General features: G+C 41.2%; 2 protein-coding genes across 3 annotated transcripts in view; one reads left to right on the top strand and one right to left on the bottom strand.

Moving 5' to 3' along the window:
• The window catches only part of ZSWIM5 (zinc finger SWIM-type containing 5), a 141,701-nt gene that overhangs the window by 9,623 nt on the left and 112,945 nt on the right, over positions 1-19,133 (top strand). The window lies entirely within an intron of this gene.
• On the bottom strand, positions 17,922-18,370 carry LOC117026638 (40S ribosomal protein S18-like). Its single transcript, XM_033113529.1, is given in 2 exon segments — positions 17,922-18,163; positions 18,166-18,370. Coding segments are annotated over 2 exon segments (447 nt in total).

Here is a 19,133-nt window from a genome sequence, read left to right as displayed (position 1 = left end):
ATCAGCAAAATAGATTTTGGTCTATCCATTCATTATCTTGTGGTCTGTAAGCAACAGGAAGATGTATTATGTCTTTGAAAGCCTTGGAGATAATTACATTTTTCTTCTATTCATTCGTGGTTTTATTGAATGGAAGCCTGCAGCATTAAAAAATTCAGGAAAAGCCAGCCTGTTTTTATTTTGCTTAAATATATCAACACCTGATAATTGTCACGTGACTGGCAATCATCACCAACATACATTGATGTTAGCAATATAAAATCCTTCCCCGTGTAATAGTTACATATGGTGAAAAAATAATCTTCCTAATTTTTTCTCTTACTCAATATTATATTATAGTACTCCACTGTCATATATCTATGCATATATCTACCATATATATTATCACATATAATATATAATATAACATTATATTATCACATATATGCAGGGACTGCAGCAGGTAGCTTCAGACTTCTGGATCTCAGTTTCCTCAACTGTAAATGGACAGAATGATGGTACCAATGGTAATTTTGAGGATAAATGAATTGATATTTAAAGTATTTAGAACAGAGCCAAGCACTTATTAGGTGCTATATAAATATTCGCTATCAGTATTATACCAAAATTGTTGGGAGTATTCTGTATATGTTACCTTTCCTTCTTCAACCCTCTCCCTACCTCTGAAGCCTTTTCAATTTGACTTGTGCTTTCACTCATTATATTAAAATTGATCTCTTAAAGGTCAACAGTGACCTCATGATTGCCAAACACAATATCCTTTTTCCATCCTCATCATTCATGACCTCTGCATAGAATTTTCTGTAGTCTACTACTGCATCTTCCTCTTGAAATGCTTCTTCCTAGATTTTTGTTTTACTTCACCATACTGGTTCTCTTTCTAACTTCCTTCTTTATTCTCTTACTCCACAAAAGTAGGAGATACCTTCTTGCCCCAAGCTTTCTAATTTAGTAATCGTATAGCTTCAATTACTGTTTTATAAACATAAGGATGCATCATCTAATGATGCATCCTTTAAATTTTGTTTAAAGCAACTCTTCCTATTTTCAAGTGAAATCTTAGATGGTATTCCACTTTTTGCAGCAGGAAAATTTGAGCTGTATTGGGGATTAGGGTGGGGTCCAGGACTCTTACCAGCTTGGCCACCTTTTTCCCTTTCAATCCCTGATGTATCATACTTCCAGATAATCTTATGTTAGAATTTGGAGTCAGGATATATGCCTTAATTTCTCATCTGTAAAAGTGTCAGTATTTTTGTGAGATTCTAAATTAATATATAGGAAAGTTCTTTATAATTGTCATTATGCAAATAATATGACTGTTAAGACTGCATTGTTGTTTCTACTTCTGGAATTCAAGATCAGCATGTGTATTTACTTGCCTGCTGGATATTTCTAAATGGATACCCTACTAGCCACTCAAAATCAACATATCTGATAAGAGATTAATGTCCAGAGGATAGGGCTGGCCCTGTGGCTCAGGTGTTTGGAGCACCGTGCTCCTAATGCCGAGGTTGCTGGTTCAATTCCCACATGGGCCAGTGAGCTGTGCCCTCTACAGCTAAGATTGTGAACAACAGCTCTCCCTGGAGCTGGGCTGCTGTGAGCAGCTGGAGGTGGGCGTGAGTGGCCCGCAGCCATCATGAGTGGCCAGCGTGGGCGGCCGGCAGCTGGTGAGAACTGCTGTAAGCTGCTGTGAGCAGTCGACTGACGACCGGTGACCAACTGCCTCAGCCGGGGGGAGTGCAAGGCTCGTAATACCAGCATGGACCAGGGAGCTGTGTCCTACACAACTAGACTAAGAAACAACGGCTTGAACCGGAGTGGGGAGCGGGGAGAGGCGGAAGAAGGAGGAAAAAAAATGTCCAGAATATATAAAGAACTCCTACAACTCAAAAACAAATAACCTAATTAAAAAAATGGGCAAAGGACTTGAATAAACACTTCTACAAAGAAGATATGCAAATGGACAATAAACAGATGTGAAGATGCTCAACATCACTAATCATTAGGGAAGGCAAGTCAAAATTACAATGGGAGATTTCAAGTCAAGATGGCAGAATAGGTAAACACTGTGCTTACCTCCTTTCACGATCACATCAAAATTACAACTAAACTGCAGAACAACCATCATTGAAAATCGCCTGAAGTCTAGCTGAACTGAAGCCCTACAATAAGGACATACAGAAAAAGTCACCTCCAAAATGGTAAGAGGGGCAAAGTTGCAGAACGGACGTCCAGTCCTACACCTGCATGTGATCATTAGAAATTGGGGCAGATAGCTGCGGAGGTCACCCCCAGAGGAGTGAGGGGTCCAAGTGCCACAACAGGCTGCCCAGCCCAGGGTTCCAGTGCTGGAGAAAGAAGTCCCCACAACTTCTGGCTGTGAAAACAAGAAGAGATTGTGGCTGAGTGAGATGAGGGCAGCTGCAGTCTCAGGTGCTCCTCTTAAAAGACCTGTATGCATGGCCTTACTTGTTAATGGACTCACTGGCTCTGAGCTCCAGCGCTGGGGAAGCAGCTCGAAAAGTGTCAGGGACATATGGGGAGGAACTGAATTGTCTAGCTTCAGGGTGAGGGCTGAAGGAGCAGCTTTCTCCTGGACAGAGGAACTGCTGGTAGCCATTGTTTCTTTGTTGAGCCCTCCTCCCTACTGGTGTGCAGATGCAGGTGGCTGCCATATCTGAGTCTCCATCAACCTGGCTAACCCCGTTCATTTGCCCTGTCCTGGTGATTCCCTCAGACCCCACCTCACCCAACTTTCAGGTCCTACTCAGCCGCTTCCAGTGAATTTTCTGTATAAAGGGCCTACCTTGGCTCATGCTGCAGACTAGCTTAAAATCTCTCAAAGGTTCACAAAACCCAAAAAAGCAGCATCGGCTTTGTGTCCCCTACCTCTGGCTGAGCAGCCCTGAGCCCGGCAGTAGCGACAGCCGACCTCAGTTCATGGCTTGGCCTTTTGAGGTACTTCCAAACCCAGCGTGGATGGCTGCCATCTGTGGATTGCTTTGTGGCTCATGCCAGGTGGCCCCAGGCAGGTCACAGACTGCGGCTGAACTTGGGACTATTGTGGGGCCCCTACCAGGAGGCCCCAGGGCCCAGTTGCCAGCTTCAGACTCAGCTGGACATCACCCAGCTACCTCCGGGGATGACATACCCAAAAGGCACACTTGACAGGCACCAGAGCCCTGCTAAAGTGAATCCTCCTCTGTGGAGTCAGCCCCTGCACAACAGTGCCTCCATTGTACTCATGGTCAGTCCTCACAACGAATCAGCCCCAGGGTCAATCCCTCCTGTCGTTGTGCGTATAGAAGCCAAGGCTCAGCTACAACAGGAAGGCAGACACAACCCACCCAAGGGACACACCTGAGCACCCAGCTCTGGAGACAAGGGAGTCTGTGCCACTGGGTCCCACAGAACACCTACTACATAAGGCCACTCTACTAAGACAGGAAAAGATAGCAGCCCTACCTAATACATAGAAACAAACACAGAGAGGCAGCCAAAATGGGGAGACAAAAAAACCTGTCCCAAATGCAAGAACAAAACAGAGCTCCAGAAAAAGAGCTAAACAAAATGGAGAGAAGCAATCTACCAGACTCAGAGTTCAAAACACTGGCTTTAAGGATGCTCAATGAACTCAGGAAGAACTTCAACAAAAAGATAGGAAACATAAAAAATGGAGATAGAAAACATAAAAAAGAACCAGTCAGAAATAAAGAATACAACAACTGAAATAAAGACTACATTAGAGGCGCCAGCCCGGTGGCTCAGGCTGTTGGAGCTCCGTGCTCCTAATGCCAAAGGCTGCTGGGTTGATTCCCACACGGGCCCGTGGGCTCTCAACCACAAGGTTGCCGGTTCAACTCCCGCAAGGGATCATGGGCTGTGCCCCCTGCAACTAACAACAACAACTGTACCTGGAGCTGAGCTGTGCCCTCCACAACCACGACTGAAAGGACAACGACTTGACTTGGAAAAAATCCTGGAAGTGCACACTGTTCCCTGATAAAGTCCTGTTCCCCTTTCCCAACAAAATCTTAAAAAAAACAAAAATACATTACAGGGAATCAGTAGTACATTAGATGAAGCAGAGAATCGAATCAGCGATTTAGAAGATAAGGTAGCAGAAAATACCCAATCAGAACAGCAAAAAGAGTCCAAAAAAATGAGGACAGTTTAAGGGGCTTCTGGGACAACATCAAGGATACCAACATTTGCATCATAGGTGTACCAGAAGGAAAAGAGAGAGAGCATGGAATTGAAAATCTATCTGAAGAAATAGTGACGGAGAACTTCCCTAACCTGGTGAAGGAAATGAATATTCAAGCCCAAGAAGCGCAGAGAGTCCCACACAAGACGAACCCAAAGTGGCCCACACTATCCCATCATAATTAAAATGCCAGAAGTTAAAGACAAAGAGAGAATCTTAAAAGCGGCAAGAGGAAAGCAGTTAGATATCTACAAGGGACCTCCCATAAAAGTGAAAATTTGCAGGCCAGAAGGGATTGGCACAAAATATTCAAAGTTGTGAAAAGCCAGGACCTACATACAACCAAGATTACTCTACTCCGCAAAGGTATCAGTTAGAATCGAAGGACAGATAAAGAGATTCCCAGACAAGAAAAAGCTAAAGGAGTTCATCACTACCAAACCAGAATTACAAGGAATCTTAGAGATGAAAAAAAATATATGAATAATACAATTGCAATAACTACATATCAACAATTACTTTAAATGTAAATGGATTAAATGCTGCAAAGAAAAGATAGGGTGGCTGAATGGATAAGAAAACAAGACCTTTACATATGCTGCCTACTTCAGATCGAAAGATACACACAGACTGAAAGGAAAGGGATGGAGAAAGATATTTCATGAAAATGGAAACGAAAAGAAAAAAATTCCGGGGTAGCAATACTTAGATCAGACAAAATAGAGTTTAAAACAAAAGCTATAACAAGAGGCAAAGAAGGACCCAGTAATCCCACTTCTGGATATTTTTTTGAAGAAAATCAAAATGCTACTTCGAGAGTGTGTGTGCATCCATATGTTCATTGCAACCATATTTACAGTGGCCAAGATGTGGAGGCAGCCTGGGTGTCCGTCGGTGGATGAATGAATAAAGAGTAGGTGGTATATACATACAATGGAATATTGCTTGGCCATGGTAGGGAATGGGTACTTGCCATCTGCGGTGGCATGGATGCACCTGGAGGATAATAGTGCTGAATGAAGTATGTCAGACAGAGAAAGACAGATGCAGTGTGATTTTGCTTATATGTGGCATCTAAAGAACAAAACAAACAAAACAGAAACAAACTCATAGATACAGAAAACATTTCGATGGTTGCCAGATGGGAGGGGGTATGGGGGTAGGTGAGAAAAGGGAAGGGAGTAAGAAGTACAAGTTGTCAGTTACAAAATAGTCATGGGGATGTAAAGTAAAGCATAGGGAATATAATCAATAATATGGTAATAATTATGTATATTGCCAGATGGGTGGGTACGAGACTAGTCAGGGGGATCACTTCTTAAATTATATAAATCTAACCACTATGCTGTATACCTGAAATTAATATAAAGTAATATTGATTGTCAACTGTAATTGAAAAATTTAAAAAGGGGGGGGATAGGTGAAGGGGAATAAAAGGTTCAAATTGCCAGGTATAAAACAAGTAAGTCATGGGGATGTAATGTACAGCATAGGGAATATAATCAGTAATATGGTGATAGTGTGGTACAGTGTCAGGTGGTTACTGGACTTATCATGATCACTTCTTTAAGTATATTAACGTTGATTAGTTGTGTATACCTGAAACTAATATTGTATGTTAGCTATGTTTCAATAAAAATCTTAAAAAAAAACCAAAACACAATGGGACACCACTGTATACCCATTAGGATGGCTGTAATAATAAAAATAAATAAATAACAACTGTTAGTGAGGATATGGAGAAATTGGAACCATTGTGCTTCACTAGTGGGAATATATTATAAAATGGTTCTGCTGCTGTGGAAAATGGTATGGCAGTTCCTCAAAAAAATTACTTGATTGAGCAGTTCCATTTCTAGATATATAACTAAAAGAACTGAAAGCAGGAGCTCGAACAGGTATTTTTACATCTATGTTTATAGCAGCATAGTTACAATAGTCAAAAGTTGGAAGCAACCCCATGTCCATGGACAGATAAATGGATAAACAAAATTTGGTATATACTTACAGTGGAATACAGCCTTAAAAAGGAAGGAGATCCTGATATATGCTACAATGTGGATGAAACTTGAAGCTATTATGTTAAGAGAAATAAGTAAGATATAGAAGGGCAAAAATTATATGATCCCATTTATATGAGCTACTTAGAATAGGCAAATTCATAGAGAAAGTAAAATAGAGGTTACCAGGGGCTGGGGAGAGAGGAGAATGGAGAGTTATTATTTCATGGGCACACAGCATTTTCTTATAGGATGATGAAAAAGTTCTGGATATGGCTAGTTGTACAACATTGTGAATTCATTTAATACTACTGAACTGTATACTTAAAAATGGTTAAATAGTAAATCTTATGTATATTGTATCTTAATAAAAAGTTTTTTTTTAAAGGCCACATATGATATGATTGCATTTATATAAAATATCCACAATAGGCAAATCCTAGAGACAGAAAGTAAATTAGTGGTTTCCGTGGTCTGGGGTAGGGGAAGTATTATATAATAATTTCTAATGGGTATGGGTTTCCTTTTGGGGTGATGAAATGTTCTAAAATTAGATAGTGATGATTGCTCAAATGGGTGAATATATTAAATACCACTGATTGTACACTCTTAAAGGGTGCATTTTATGATGTAAGAATTATATCACAATAAAAGCTATTATTAAAAAAGAAAATAGTCCAAATAAAAAACTAAAAGAAAAAATCTTCAAAGACATTCTCCTTAGTGAATGAGGTATAAATTCCTAAGCCTTATTTTTGGAGACCTGGGTTCACTTTTCAGTTTTGCCACTTTGTAGCTGTGTAACCTGGGATGACAAATAACCAATCTGTGCCTCAGTTTCTTAACTATAAAATGGAGACATAATACCATCTCAGAACGTTTATATCATAGTTAAATGAGATAATGTAGTCGAAGTCAGCTTGGAATTTTTTTACGCATTGTAGAGGTACTATGAATATTCTCTTCCTTTTCCCCTTCTCTGCCTCTGAATAGTCTATCCATCTATTCTTAAAAGTACCATTTCCTTATCTACTTCGTTGAAATTAAACTTTCTTTTCACTTTAGTCCTATGCATTATTCTGCACTTGTTTATTGAGTACCAGTTGTGTGCTAGGCTCTGGTTTAGCCCCTGTAGATCTGGCAGTGACTAAAGCAAAGTTCCTGCTTTTATGGAGCTTACATTTTAGTAAGGAGACAGCACTTTATGCTTTGTTTGTGTTATAATTTTTTGTTACACATATTAGCTTCCCTTTCAGTCTGCAAGCACTTCCAGCGCAAGGATTGTATCCTACAATATATTCAGCATCCAGCATAATACCTAGTAGGTTTTATAATGGACTTTTAAGAAGTCTTTATGAAAGTGAATTGAGAACATTATCTTCATCATTTCTATGATTTTCCTAATAGTGATTCCCAGCACTGGCTGTTTTACACTTTACTCAAGAAACTTGAAAAGCTTTGGTAAAATACAGATTCTGGGGCTTTACTTTTGGAAATTTTAGTTAACTAAGATTGGAATGGGACTCAGGAATCTATTTTTGGCAAGCTCTCCAGGTTTGAATGTTTGGGAACTACTGCTCCATAGCACTTAGCACAGTGATTCAGCTAGTATGCTTATTAAATGTTGGTTGAATTGATTTATTGATTGATCTATACACTAGTTTGTTCCAAACCAGATTTGGAACTTGTGGGTCGAATTGAATTAAATAGATAGATGGTATTCAGGAAAAAGTTATATGAAAAAGTCATTATGCTCAGCAACCCTACAATTTGCTGATGTTAGGAAAATCACTAATATCTATCCTTTGTTTTTTTAAATGCTAGTTCTTAACATAGTTTATTCAAAATAATTCTCTACATTTTAATAGGTACATAAGTTTTTGTAAAAACATTGAGAGACTCTGAAAGGATTTACATCAAACTGATAAATAATTTCTGCGAAGAGAAAGGGGAATGAGAGGTGACCACAAGGAAATCTAGTTTAATCTATTTAATCTTTTTGAATTATTTTATTATGGGAACCTGTTTATGTATTTCTTGTATAATAATGTAGTTAAGTTAAAGACTGTGGTTTATTCACCTGCAGTTTTTGGTCATCATCTTTAGCCTTGTAAGTTAACATGGGTTAGAGAGATGTGATCTTACCTTTATAAACCTCATTTTAGTCAGGGGTTCTTAACTTGCCATTAGTAAATGGCTTTCAGGGATCCATGAACTCCTGAAATTATTTTCAAATTTTACAAATACATTTTACAAATATGGACATTTTTGAGAGAGGACAGTCCATAACTTTCATTTAATACTCAAGGGACCCATGACTTAAATAAGTTCAAGAAGCACTAATTTATGCAGAATAATCTCCTTTAGTTTATAAAAATTCTGCAATTCCTCTGTTGCCTTTGAACCTTGATGTAGATAATATGACTGAATGTGATTCAATTAACCTTTCTCTTTTTTAAAAAAAACAAGATTTTTTATTGGGGAAGGGGAGCAGGACTTTATTGGGGAACAGTGTGTACTTCCAGACTTTTTTCCAAGTCATTTGTCCTTTCAGTCTTAGTTGTGGAGGGTGCCATTCAGCTTCAAGTTGTTGTCCTTTGTCTTAGTTGTGGAGGGCGCAGCACAGCTCAGCTTCAGGTCCAGTTGCTGTTACTAGTTGCCTGAGGCGCAGCCCACCATCCCTTGCGGGAGTCGAACCAGCAATCTTGTGGTTGAGAGGAGGTGCTCCAACCAACTGAGCCATCCGGGAGGCAGCTCAGCTCAAGGTGCAGTGTTCAATCTTAGTTGCAGGGGGTGCTGCCCACCATCCCTTGCAGGACTTGAGGAATTGAACTGGCAACCTTGTGGTTGAGAGCCCACTGGCCCATGTGGGAATCAAACCGGCAGCCTTCGGAGTTAGGAGCACGGAGCTCTAACCGCCTGAGCCACCAGGCTGGCCCCAATTAACCTTTCTTAGTCTACACATTTTCAGATTATGAATTGAATAGTTACTTTATTTTTTTCCCCCTTTCTTCCGCTCCCTCACCCCTCACTGCGGTTCAAGCCGTTGTTTCTCAGTCTAGTTGTGTAGGACACAGCTCCCAGGCCCATGCTGGTATTATGAGCCTTGCACTCCCCCTGGCTGAGGCAGTCGGTCGCCAGTCATCGGTTGGCCACTCACAGCAGCTCACGGCAGCTCTCTCCGTCTGCTGGCCGCTCACGATGGCCACCGGTCGCTCATGGCAGCACAGTGTAACCCACGGCAGCACACAGCAGCCCACAGCAGCTCAGGCTGGTTGCCGGCCAAGCTGCCGGCCACTCATGGCAGCACATGGTAGCCTACGGCAGCACATGGTCATGATGGTTGCCGGCACCTGCGGCAGCACTCAGCAGTCTGTGGCAGCTCAGGGCAGCCCAGCTCCAGGGAGAGCTCTTGTTCACAATCTTAGCTGTAGAGGGCGCAGTTCACTGGCCCATGTGGGAATCCAAATGGCGATCTCAGTGTTAGGAGCACGGCGCTCCAACCACCTGAGCCACCGGGCTGGCCCACTTTATTTTCTTAAAGGTTAACACAGTTCTATTTGCTTCTTCTGCTAGTTAAATATTTCAGTTAGCATCTCTATGTATTCATCCTCTTCTGCTACTTAACCTAATGCTGCTGTATAAGTTGCTTTTTTTTGTTTCAATAGAATGATGGCTTGACTTCATGCCCTAGACAGCTGAGTTTTAATGATTTGCCCTAGCTGAAATGAAATAATATCCTGTGAGGTTACTGAACAGAGTAGGTCATAGCTATCTTTTTATTGAATCTTCCTATGGAATCAGGTTTTTTAGGTTATGTTCCCTGGGAAATAGACACTGAGATGGAGATTTGCTTGCAGAAGGTTTATTGAGGAACAACACTTGTAATGGAATGAAGGAAGTTTAGGAGGGCAGAGAGATTGAACTGATGCAGTTCCAACAAAGACTTTAGTCAATCCTTTTGGGAGCTCTGGAGCTAGAATGATACTTCAGAGTTGTCCGGAATTAGATGTGGGCTGACCTGAGGGGGAGGATGCATGACCTTGGGTGAGGCAGTTTCTTTCTGTGGTAGAGATGGAGATAAACTCACATTTCCCCTTCTCAGCTACAGGAAGTGCTTTCAGCAGACAGCTTCCAACTGTCGGCTGGTTCAGTGTCTGCCACAGCTACAGAGAGCTGCTTCACCTGACCTCACAGTCTTCCAGAAACAGCTTGCAAATGGCTGAGCAAAGTGGGAGTATAAAGATCCAACTATTTTGGCCTAACATGGAATTCTTTGACCAGCGATACTTGCCCCAAAGAGCCGTATCTGGTCATCAGGCCTGCATTGCAGTTTGACTTCTTTCTCTTCTCAGTCTTCTGCTGCCTTTCCTTTACAGGTGTTGATTTCTAAATAAGTATCTTGCATCCCAATCTCCATTTCAGTGTCTGCTTTCAGAGAACTGAACCCATGATGTTTTGGTTGAGGGCAGTTCGTGGAGGAAGACTTAGTTGTGAGCTGCTAGCAGACAGCTCTCCTGGCAATTAGAGGAATGAATGGTTTGTTCCTGATGGGAGTATCTGGTCATTGCATTCCTTGTGCCTCTTGGATTCATTTCATATAGTAAATTCACCCCATGTGGGAGCAAATCCTCCAGCATTCTGTTTGGTCTATTTTTGTGGGGGAATTTCTAAGAGTAAGATTAGTAGGCGAATTCCAACCTCTCCCACTACAGCTAGTCTTTAGATCACAACTGATACTCATTGTCTCCCTCCTCTAATCTCTGGTGTAGATTCTTGGCCGTAATCTGTACTTGGACAGATGGGGTGACTGTCATGACTGAGGACTCTGAGCCTAGTTACAATACCCTTTTTAGGCCTTGGACACTGTACTTGTTCATTTACTGTCGACATCGGACAGGGGAGTACTAAGACATGCCCTGTGCTAACCTGGTTGCTAAATGTCATCTACTCCCTGATGTTACTTTTGTTTGTGTTGGCGCATCTACTTTATTTCATAAACGCCATATGTTGCTAAAGGTAGCACATTATGTGACATTAAAATCAGGTCTATTAGGGCCGGCCGGTGGCTCAGGCAGTTAGAGCTCCATGCTCCTAACTCCGAAGGCTGCCGGTTCGATTCCCACATAGGCCAGTGGGCTCTCAACCACAAGGTTGCCGGTTCAACCCCTCGAGTCCCGCAAGAGATGGTAGGCAGCGCCCCCTGCAACTAAGATTGAACACGGCACCTTGAGCTGAGCTGCCGCTGAGCTCCCAGATGGCTCAGTTGGTTGGAGTGCATCCTCTCAACCACAAGGTTGCCGTTTCAACTCCCGCAAGGGATGGTGGGCTGTGCCCCCTGCAACTAGCAACGGCAACTGGACCTGGAGCTGAACTGCGCCCGACACAACTAAGACTGAAAGGACAACAACTGGACTTGGAAAAAAGTCCTGGAAGTGCACACTGTTCCCCAATAAGGTCCTGTACTCCTTCCCTAATAAAAAATCTTTTTAAAAAAAATCAGGTTTATTATGTAGTCTTCAAAGATCAAATGAAACATTGTTGAATCTGCTTTATTAATGTTTGTTTGATACATTATCAGGGTATTAATTGTAGAGGTTTGTAGATTGTCACCTCTTGTGTTGTCCCTGCAAATATTATTAATATATTATCAGGATAATTAGCAACAAAAGAAGTCACTCAACCAAAATGTTATGTTTTTATTTCTAGTATTTTAGTGTAGTTCTATTTAGAACTTTAGTACTGAGTAGTTTTCTAGTACCTACTCCCCATTACCTGTTCACTTACAGATTAGAATTGAAAAATTGAGTTGGATTTTTAACTTACTGCAGTTATATAGCCACGTGATAAATATGTCATTTAGCAAATTATCAAGACAAGTTAGCATTGCTGGGAGGTTTTAGTAAGGAAACTACCTTCCCTCTGCTTTGAGCCCATGACTGCTTGATGGGGCCTTGAAGACAAGAGTGTCAACAGTGTCCCTGAAGAGACTTAGTATTTTGGAACTGGGGCCTCACAGCAGACTTTCTTTTTCTTAACACTTTTAGTAAGATATAATTCACATACCAGACAACTCACCCATTCAAAGTGTACAATTAAATGGTTTTTAGTATATTCACAGATATGAGCAGCCATCACCATAGTCAATTTTAGAACATTTTCATCATTTCAGAAGAAACCCTGTGCCCTTTAATGTCATCCCCCCAATCCTCCCATCCCCACTAGCCTAAGCAACCACTGCTTTCTGTCTTTGTGCCTATTCTGGACATTTTATATAAATGGAATCATAAAATATGTAGTCTTTTGAGACTGGCTTCTTTCACTTAGCGTGTTTTCAAGGTTCATCATGTTGTAGCATGTATCAGTATTTCATTCCTTTTTATGGCTGGATAACATTCCATTGTATGGATATACTATATTTTGTTTATTCATTCGTTAGTTGTTGGACTTTTGAGTTCCCTTTTGGTTATGAATAATACTATCATGTACAAGATTTTGTATGAACATATGTTTTCATTTCTTTTGGAAATAGAATTGTTTGGTCATTCAATAACTGTTTAACTTTTTGAGGAACTGCCAAATTATTTTCCAAAGTAGCTGTACCATTTTACAATCCAACCAGCAATGTATGAGGGTTCCAATTTCTTTACATCCTTTTCAACACTTGTTACCATCAATCTTTTTGATTATTACCATCAATCTTTTATTATTATTGTTGTTATTATTATTACCATCCTAGTGAGGGCAAAGTAATATTTCACTGTGGTTGGTTGTGATTTGCCTTTCCCTGACGGCTAATGATGTTGAGCCACTTTTCATGTGCTTATTGTTGTTCATTTGTATATCTTTTTTTGAGAAATGACTATTCAGATTCTTTGCTGATTTTTTTTAATTCAGTTACTTGTCTTTTTGTTGTTGAGTTATAAGAGATACTAGTCCCGTATCAGATATATGATTTGCAAACCTATTCTTCTATTTTTGTGGGTTGTCTTTTCGCTTTCTTGATAGTATTCTTCGAAGAACAAAAGTTTTTAATTTTGATGAAGTACAGTTTACCTATTTTTTCTTTTGTTGCTTGTTTGTTTGATAGCATGTCTAAAAAACCATCTCCTAACCCAAGGTCATGAAAATTTACTTGTATGTTTTCTTCTAAGATTTTTATAGTTGTAGCTCTTATATTTATGTCTAAGGTACATTTTGAGTTGATTTTTGTGTATGGCATTAGAAAAACCTCCAACTTCATTCTTTTGCATGTGGCTATCCAGTAGTCCCAGCATTATTTGTTTAAATGACTATTCTTTTCCCATTGAATGGTCTCAGCATTGTTGTTGAAAATTAATTGACCATAGATGGGTTCATTTCAAGATTCTGTTCCATTGATCTATGTTTGTCCTTATGCTGGCACCGCACTGTCTTGATTACTATTACTCTGTAGTCAGTTTTAAAATTGAGAAGTATGAGTTTCCAGCTTTTTTTTCTTTTTCCAGTTTTATTCAGATAATTGACATACTCGTATAACATTGTACAAGTTTAAGGTGTACAATGTGATGATTTGATACATTTATATATTGTGAAGTGTATTATATATCATAAGATTACTTAATACATCCTTCACCTCACATAATTACCATTTTATTGTTGTTATAGTGAGAACATTTAAGCTCCATTGTCAGCAACTTTCAAGTATACAATACAGTATTTTTTAAAATTTATTTTTCAGTTATAGTTGACATACAATATATTTTAGTTTCAGGTGTACAACATAGTGATTAGACATATATGTAGCTTATGAAGTGATCACTCGAATAAGTTGAGAAACCGTCTGATACCATACATAGGTATTGCAATATTATTGACTATGTTCCCTATGCTATGTTCCCTACTTTACATCCCCGTGACTATTTTTATAACTGGCAATTTGTACTTCTTAATCCCTTTCACTTTTTTTACCAATCCCCCAACCTCCCTCTCATCTGGCACCCATCAATTTGTTCTCTGTATCTATGAGTTTGTTTCTGTTTTTGTTTGTTCATTTATTTTGTTTTTTAAATTCCACATGTAAGTGAAATCATGTATTTGTCTTTCTCTGTCTGACTTATTTCACTTAGCATAATACTCTCTAGGTCCATCCATGTTGCCACAAATGGTACGATTTCATTCTTTTTTATGGGTGAGTGATATTCCATTGTGTATATGTACTACATCTTCTTTATCCATTTTTCTATCAGTGGACACTTAGGCTGCTTCCTATATCTTGACTATTGTAAATAATGCTGTGGTGAACATAGGGATGCATATGTCTTTTTGAATTAGTATTTTATATTTCTTTGGATAAATAGCCAAAAGTGAAATTGCTGGGTCATATTATAGTTCTGATTTTAATTTTTTTTTTTTTAAGATTTTATTGGGGAAGGGGAATGGGAACAGGACTTTATTGGGAAACAGTGTGTACTTCCAGGCCTGTTTTCCAAGTCAAGTTGTTGTCCTTTCAATCTTAGTTGTGGAGGGTGCCATTCAGCTTCAAGTTATTGTCCTTTCAGTCTTAGTTGTGTCGGGCGCAGCTCAGCTCCAGGTCCAGTTGCCGTTGCTAGTTGCAGGGGGCACAGCCCACCATCCCTTGAACCGGCAACCTTGTGGTTGAGAGGATGCACTCCAACCAACTGAGCCATCTGGGAGCTCAGCGGCAGCTCAGTGAGGTGCCGTGTACAATCTTAGTTGCAGGGGGCGGAGCCCACCATCCCTAGAGGGAGTCGAGGAATCGAACTGGCAACCTTGTGGTTGAGAGCCTGTGCTCCAACCAACTGAGCCATCCGGGAGGCAGCTCAGCTCAAGGTACCGTGTTCAATCTTAGTTGCAGGAGGCGGAGCCCACCATCCCTTGAGGGAGTCGAGGAATCGAACTGGCAACCTTGTGGTTGAGAGCCCACTGGCCCATGTGGGAATCGAACCGGCAGCCTTCGGAGTTAGGAGCATGGAGCTCTAACTGCCTGAGCCACCAGGCCGGCCCCCTGATTTTAATTTTTTGAGGAACCTCCATACTGTTGTGCATAACGGCTGCACCAATTTACAATGTCATCAACAGTGTACATCCAGATCCTTGCCAATGCTTATTGTTTGTTGATTTATTGGCAATAGCCATTCTGACAGGTATGAGGTGATAGCTCATTGTGGTTTTGATTTGCATTTCCCTGATGATTAGTGATGTTGACCATCTGTCTTTTCATACGTCTATTGGCCATCTGTCTTTCTTCTTTGGAGAAATGTTTACTCAGATTCTCTGCCCATTTTTCAATCAGATCTTTTTTTGGGGGGAGTGGTGGTATTAAGTTGCATGAGTTCCTTATATATTTTGGATATTAACTACTTATCAGGTTAATATTTCTTGTAATACTGGTTTAGTGGTGATGAACTCCTTTAGCTTTTTGTTGTCTGGGAAACTATCTCTCCTTCAATTCTAAATGATAACCTTGCTGGGTAGAGTAGTCTTGGTTGTAGGTCCTGCCTTTTCACAACTTTGAATATTTCATGCCATTCCTTTCTGGCCTGCGAAGTTTCTGTTGAGAAATCAGCTGACAGTCTTATGGGAGTTCCCTTGTAGGTAACTAACTGCCTTTCTCTTGCTACTTTTAAGGTACTCTCTTTGTCTTTAACTTTTGGCATTTTAATTATGATATGTCTTAGAGTGGGTCTCTTTGCATTCATCTTGTTGGGGAGTCTTTGCGCTTCCTGGACTTATATGTTTATTTCCTTTGCCTGGTTAGGGAAGCTTTCCATCATTATTTCTTCAAATAGGTTTTCAATTCCTCTGTTTTTTTCCTTTCTACTACCCCTATTGTGCAAATGTTGGTACGCTGGATATTGTTCCAGAGGTCCATTAAACTGTCCTCATTTTTTTTTTCCAGATTCTTTTTTCTTTTCCAATTGGATGTTTTCCACTACCTTGTCTTCTAGATTCCTACTTCAGTCCTCTGCTTCATCTGATCTGCTGTTGATTCTCTCTAGTGCATTTTTCATTTCGGTTACTGTATTCTTTATTTCTGACTGGTTCTTTTTTATGTTTCTATCTCCCTTTTTATGTTTCCTGTCTCTTTGTTGAAGTTCTCATACCATCCTTATAACCATTATTTTGAACTCCGTATCTGGAGTTCGTCTCCATTTTAGCTCTTTTTTTGGAGTTTTGTCCTATTTTTTATTTGGGGCATGTTTCTTTGTCTTCTCATTTTGGCTGACTCCTTGTGTTTCTTTCTATGTATTAGGTAGATTTGCTAAGTCTCCTGGTCTTGACTGAGTGGCCTATGTTGAAGGTGCCCTGTAGGGCTCAGTAGTACAGTTTCTCTGGTCACCTGATATGGGGGCTCCAGGTGTGTCCTTGCATGGCTTATATGTACTCTCCTATTATAATCCTAGCCCTCAATTGTCGTTGTCATGTCAGCGGGTGGGGTTGACCCTCATGCTGACTGTTTGTGAGGGTTGGACATGACTACAGTGTTTGAAGTGTAATGCAGGAGCTGTCTTATGGAGTATAGTTGCTTTAGTGGAGCTCTGGTGCCAACCAAGTCTTCCTTTTGGGTGTATCATTTGTGGAGTGGTTGGGTGGTGCTCTGGTGTTGCCTGAAGCTGGCCACTGGGTGTGTTGGGTCTGGAGCCTTTTGGGAGGGGCTTCAGTGCAGACCAAGTTCAGCCACCACTTATGCTGGGCTTTGGGTCACTTGGTAGGAGCTACAAAATAATCTGCAGTTGGTTGCCACTTGTGCTGGCCTTGGAGGTGTGGGAGAGGCTATGCTGTGAACCGAAGCCAGCTGCCACTTGTGCCAGGCTTGGGATCTTTTGGTGGACACCACAGTGCGAGTTGAGACCAGTTGCTACTTGTGCCAGGCTGTGGCCACTTATTTGAAGATACATTCCAGGCCAAGACTGGCCTCCATTTATTCCAGGCTTGAGGCCACCTGATGGGATTTTCAATGCAGGTTGAGACTAGTCGCTGCGTGTGCTGGGTTTGGGGCCCCTTTGCGAGAGCTACAAGGCACACCAAGGCTGGGTGCTGCTGTTTGGGGTTTGTGAACCTTTGAGAGATTTTGGGAAAGTCTGCAGGATGAGCCAAGGCAGGCTGCTTATGTGGAGGAGACATTGGAACAGGCTCAGGCTGGGTAAGTGAGTTGGGTGGAGTGGGGTCTTAGGGGATTACCAAGGCGGGATCTCAGGGAATCACCAGGGCTGGACAAGCGTTATTAGGCGAATGAAGAGTACACCTTCATAGGTGAATGAAGAGTACACCTTCAAGTACACAGCTCTTGCCTGTGCTGGACCAACTGGGTGGGAGGAGAGCTCCCCAAAGGAACAGTGGTGCCATGATGACTGTATTGTTGAATACTGCATTGTTGACTTCTGATCAAGATGGCAGAGTAGGTAAAGTCTTTGTCAACAGTGCACCAGGGTTCCCTTTTCTCCACATCCTTGATAGCATTTAGCTCTTATTTTCTTTTTTTGTTGTTGTTGTTGTGTGTTTTTTTATAATAGCCATTCTAACAGTAGTGAGCGATATATCATGTAGTTTTGATTTGCATTTCTCTGATGACATTGAATACCTTTTCATGTACTTGTTGGCCATTTGTATGTCTTCTTTGGGAAAATGTCTATTCAAGTCCTCTGCCCATTTTTATTTATTTTTATTTTTGGTGTATAAACTATTAACAGACAAGGCCTGCAGATTTATTTCTTCTTAGACACACTCACAGTGCGGCCTGTGGTCTTGGCATGCTGGCCTCGAACACAAAGTCCTGAGAAGTGGCACAGCCCTTTGTGGGCCCGAATTTTCTTTAGTCCCTCCAGGTCTTCCCGGAGCTTGTTGTTCAGACCATTAGCCAGGACCTGGCTGTATTTTCCATCCTTCACATCTTTCTGTCTGTTCAAGAACCAGTCTGGGATCTTGTACTGGCATGGATTCTACATAATGTGATCACATGTTCCACCTCATCCTCAGTGAGCTCTCCTGCCCTCTTTGTGAGGTCGATGTCTGCTCTCCTCAACACCACATGAGCATATCTTCGCCCCACACCCTTAATTACAGTGATGGCAAAGGCTGTTTTCCACCACCCATGAATACTTGTGTTGAGTACTCGCAAAATGTGCTGGAACTTCTCAAGGATCACTAAAGACATGGCGGCAGCCCCAGTGATGGTGTGTAGGCCTCCTGTGGAAGCCCTCTGTCCATTTTAAAATTGGATTGTTCTGTGTGAGTTGTTTGAGTTCTTTATGTATTTTTATTATTATTATTGGGGTAGGGGAATAGGACTTTTTATTGGGAAACAGTGTGTACTTCCAGGACTTTTTTCCAAGTCAAGTTGTTGTCTTTTCAGTCTTTGTTGTGGAGGGTGCCATTCAGCTTCAAGTTGTTGTCCTTTCAGTCTTAGTTGTGGAGGGCGCAGCTCAGCTCCAGGTCTAGTTGCCGTTGCTAGTTGCAGGGGGCACAGCCCACCATCCCTTGCGGGAGTCGAACCGGTAACCTTGTGGTTGAGAGGACGTGCTCCAACCAACTGAGCCATCCGGGAGCTCAGCGGCAGCTCAGCTCAAGGTGCCGTGTTCAATTTTAGTTGCAGGGGGTGCTGCCCACCATCCCTTGCGGGAGTCGAGGAATCAAACTGGCATCCTTGTGGTTGAGAGCCCACTGGCCCATGTGGGAATCGAACTGGCAGCCTTCGGAGTTAGGAGCATGGAGCTCTAACCGCCTGAACCACCGGGCTGGCCCCAAGTTCCTTATGTATTTTGAATATTAATCCATTATTTAATATGTGGTTTGCAAATAATTTCTCTTATTCCATAGGTTGCCTTTTCATTTGTTGTTTTTTTTTTTTTTTGGCTGTGCAGGAGCGTTTTAATTTGATGTAATCTCTTGCTCATTTTTGTTTTTGTTCTTGTGCTTTT

The sequence above is a fragment of the Rhinolophus ferrumequinum genome, chromosome 9, assembly GCF_004115265.2.
Source record: "Rhinolophus ferrumequinum isolate MPI-CBG mRhiFer1 chromosome 9, mRhiFer1_v1.p, whole genome shotgun sequence".
Taxonomy (NCBI): domain Eukaryota; kingdom Metazoa; phylum Chordata; class Mammalia; order Chiroptera; family Rhinolophidae; genus Rhinolophus; species Rhinolophus ferrumequinum.
This window is presented reverse-complemented; position numbering and strand designations above follow the sequence as displayed.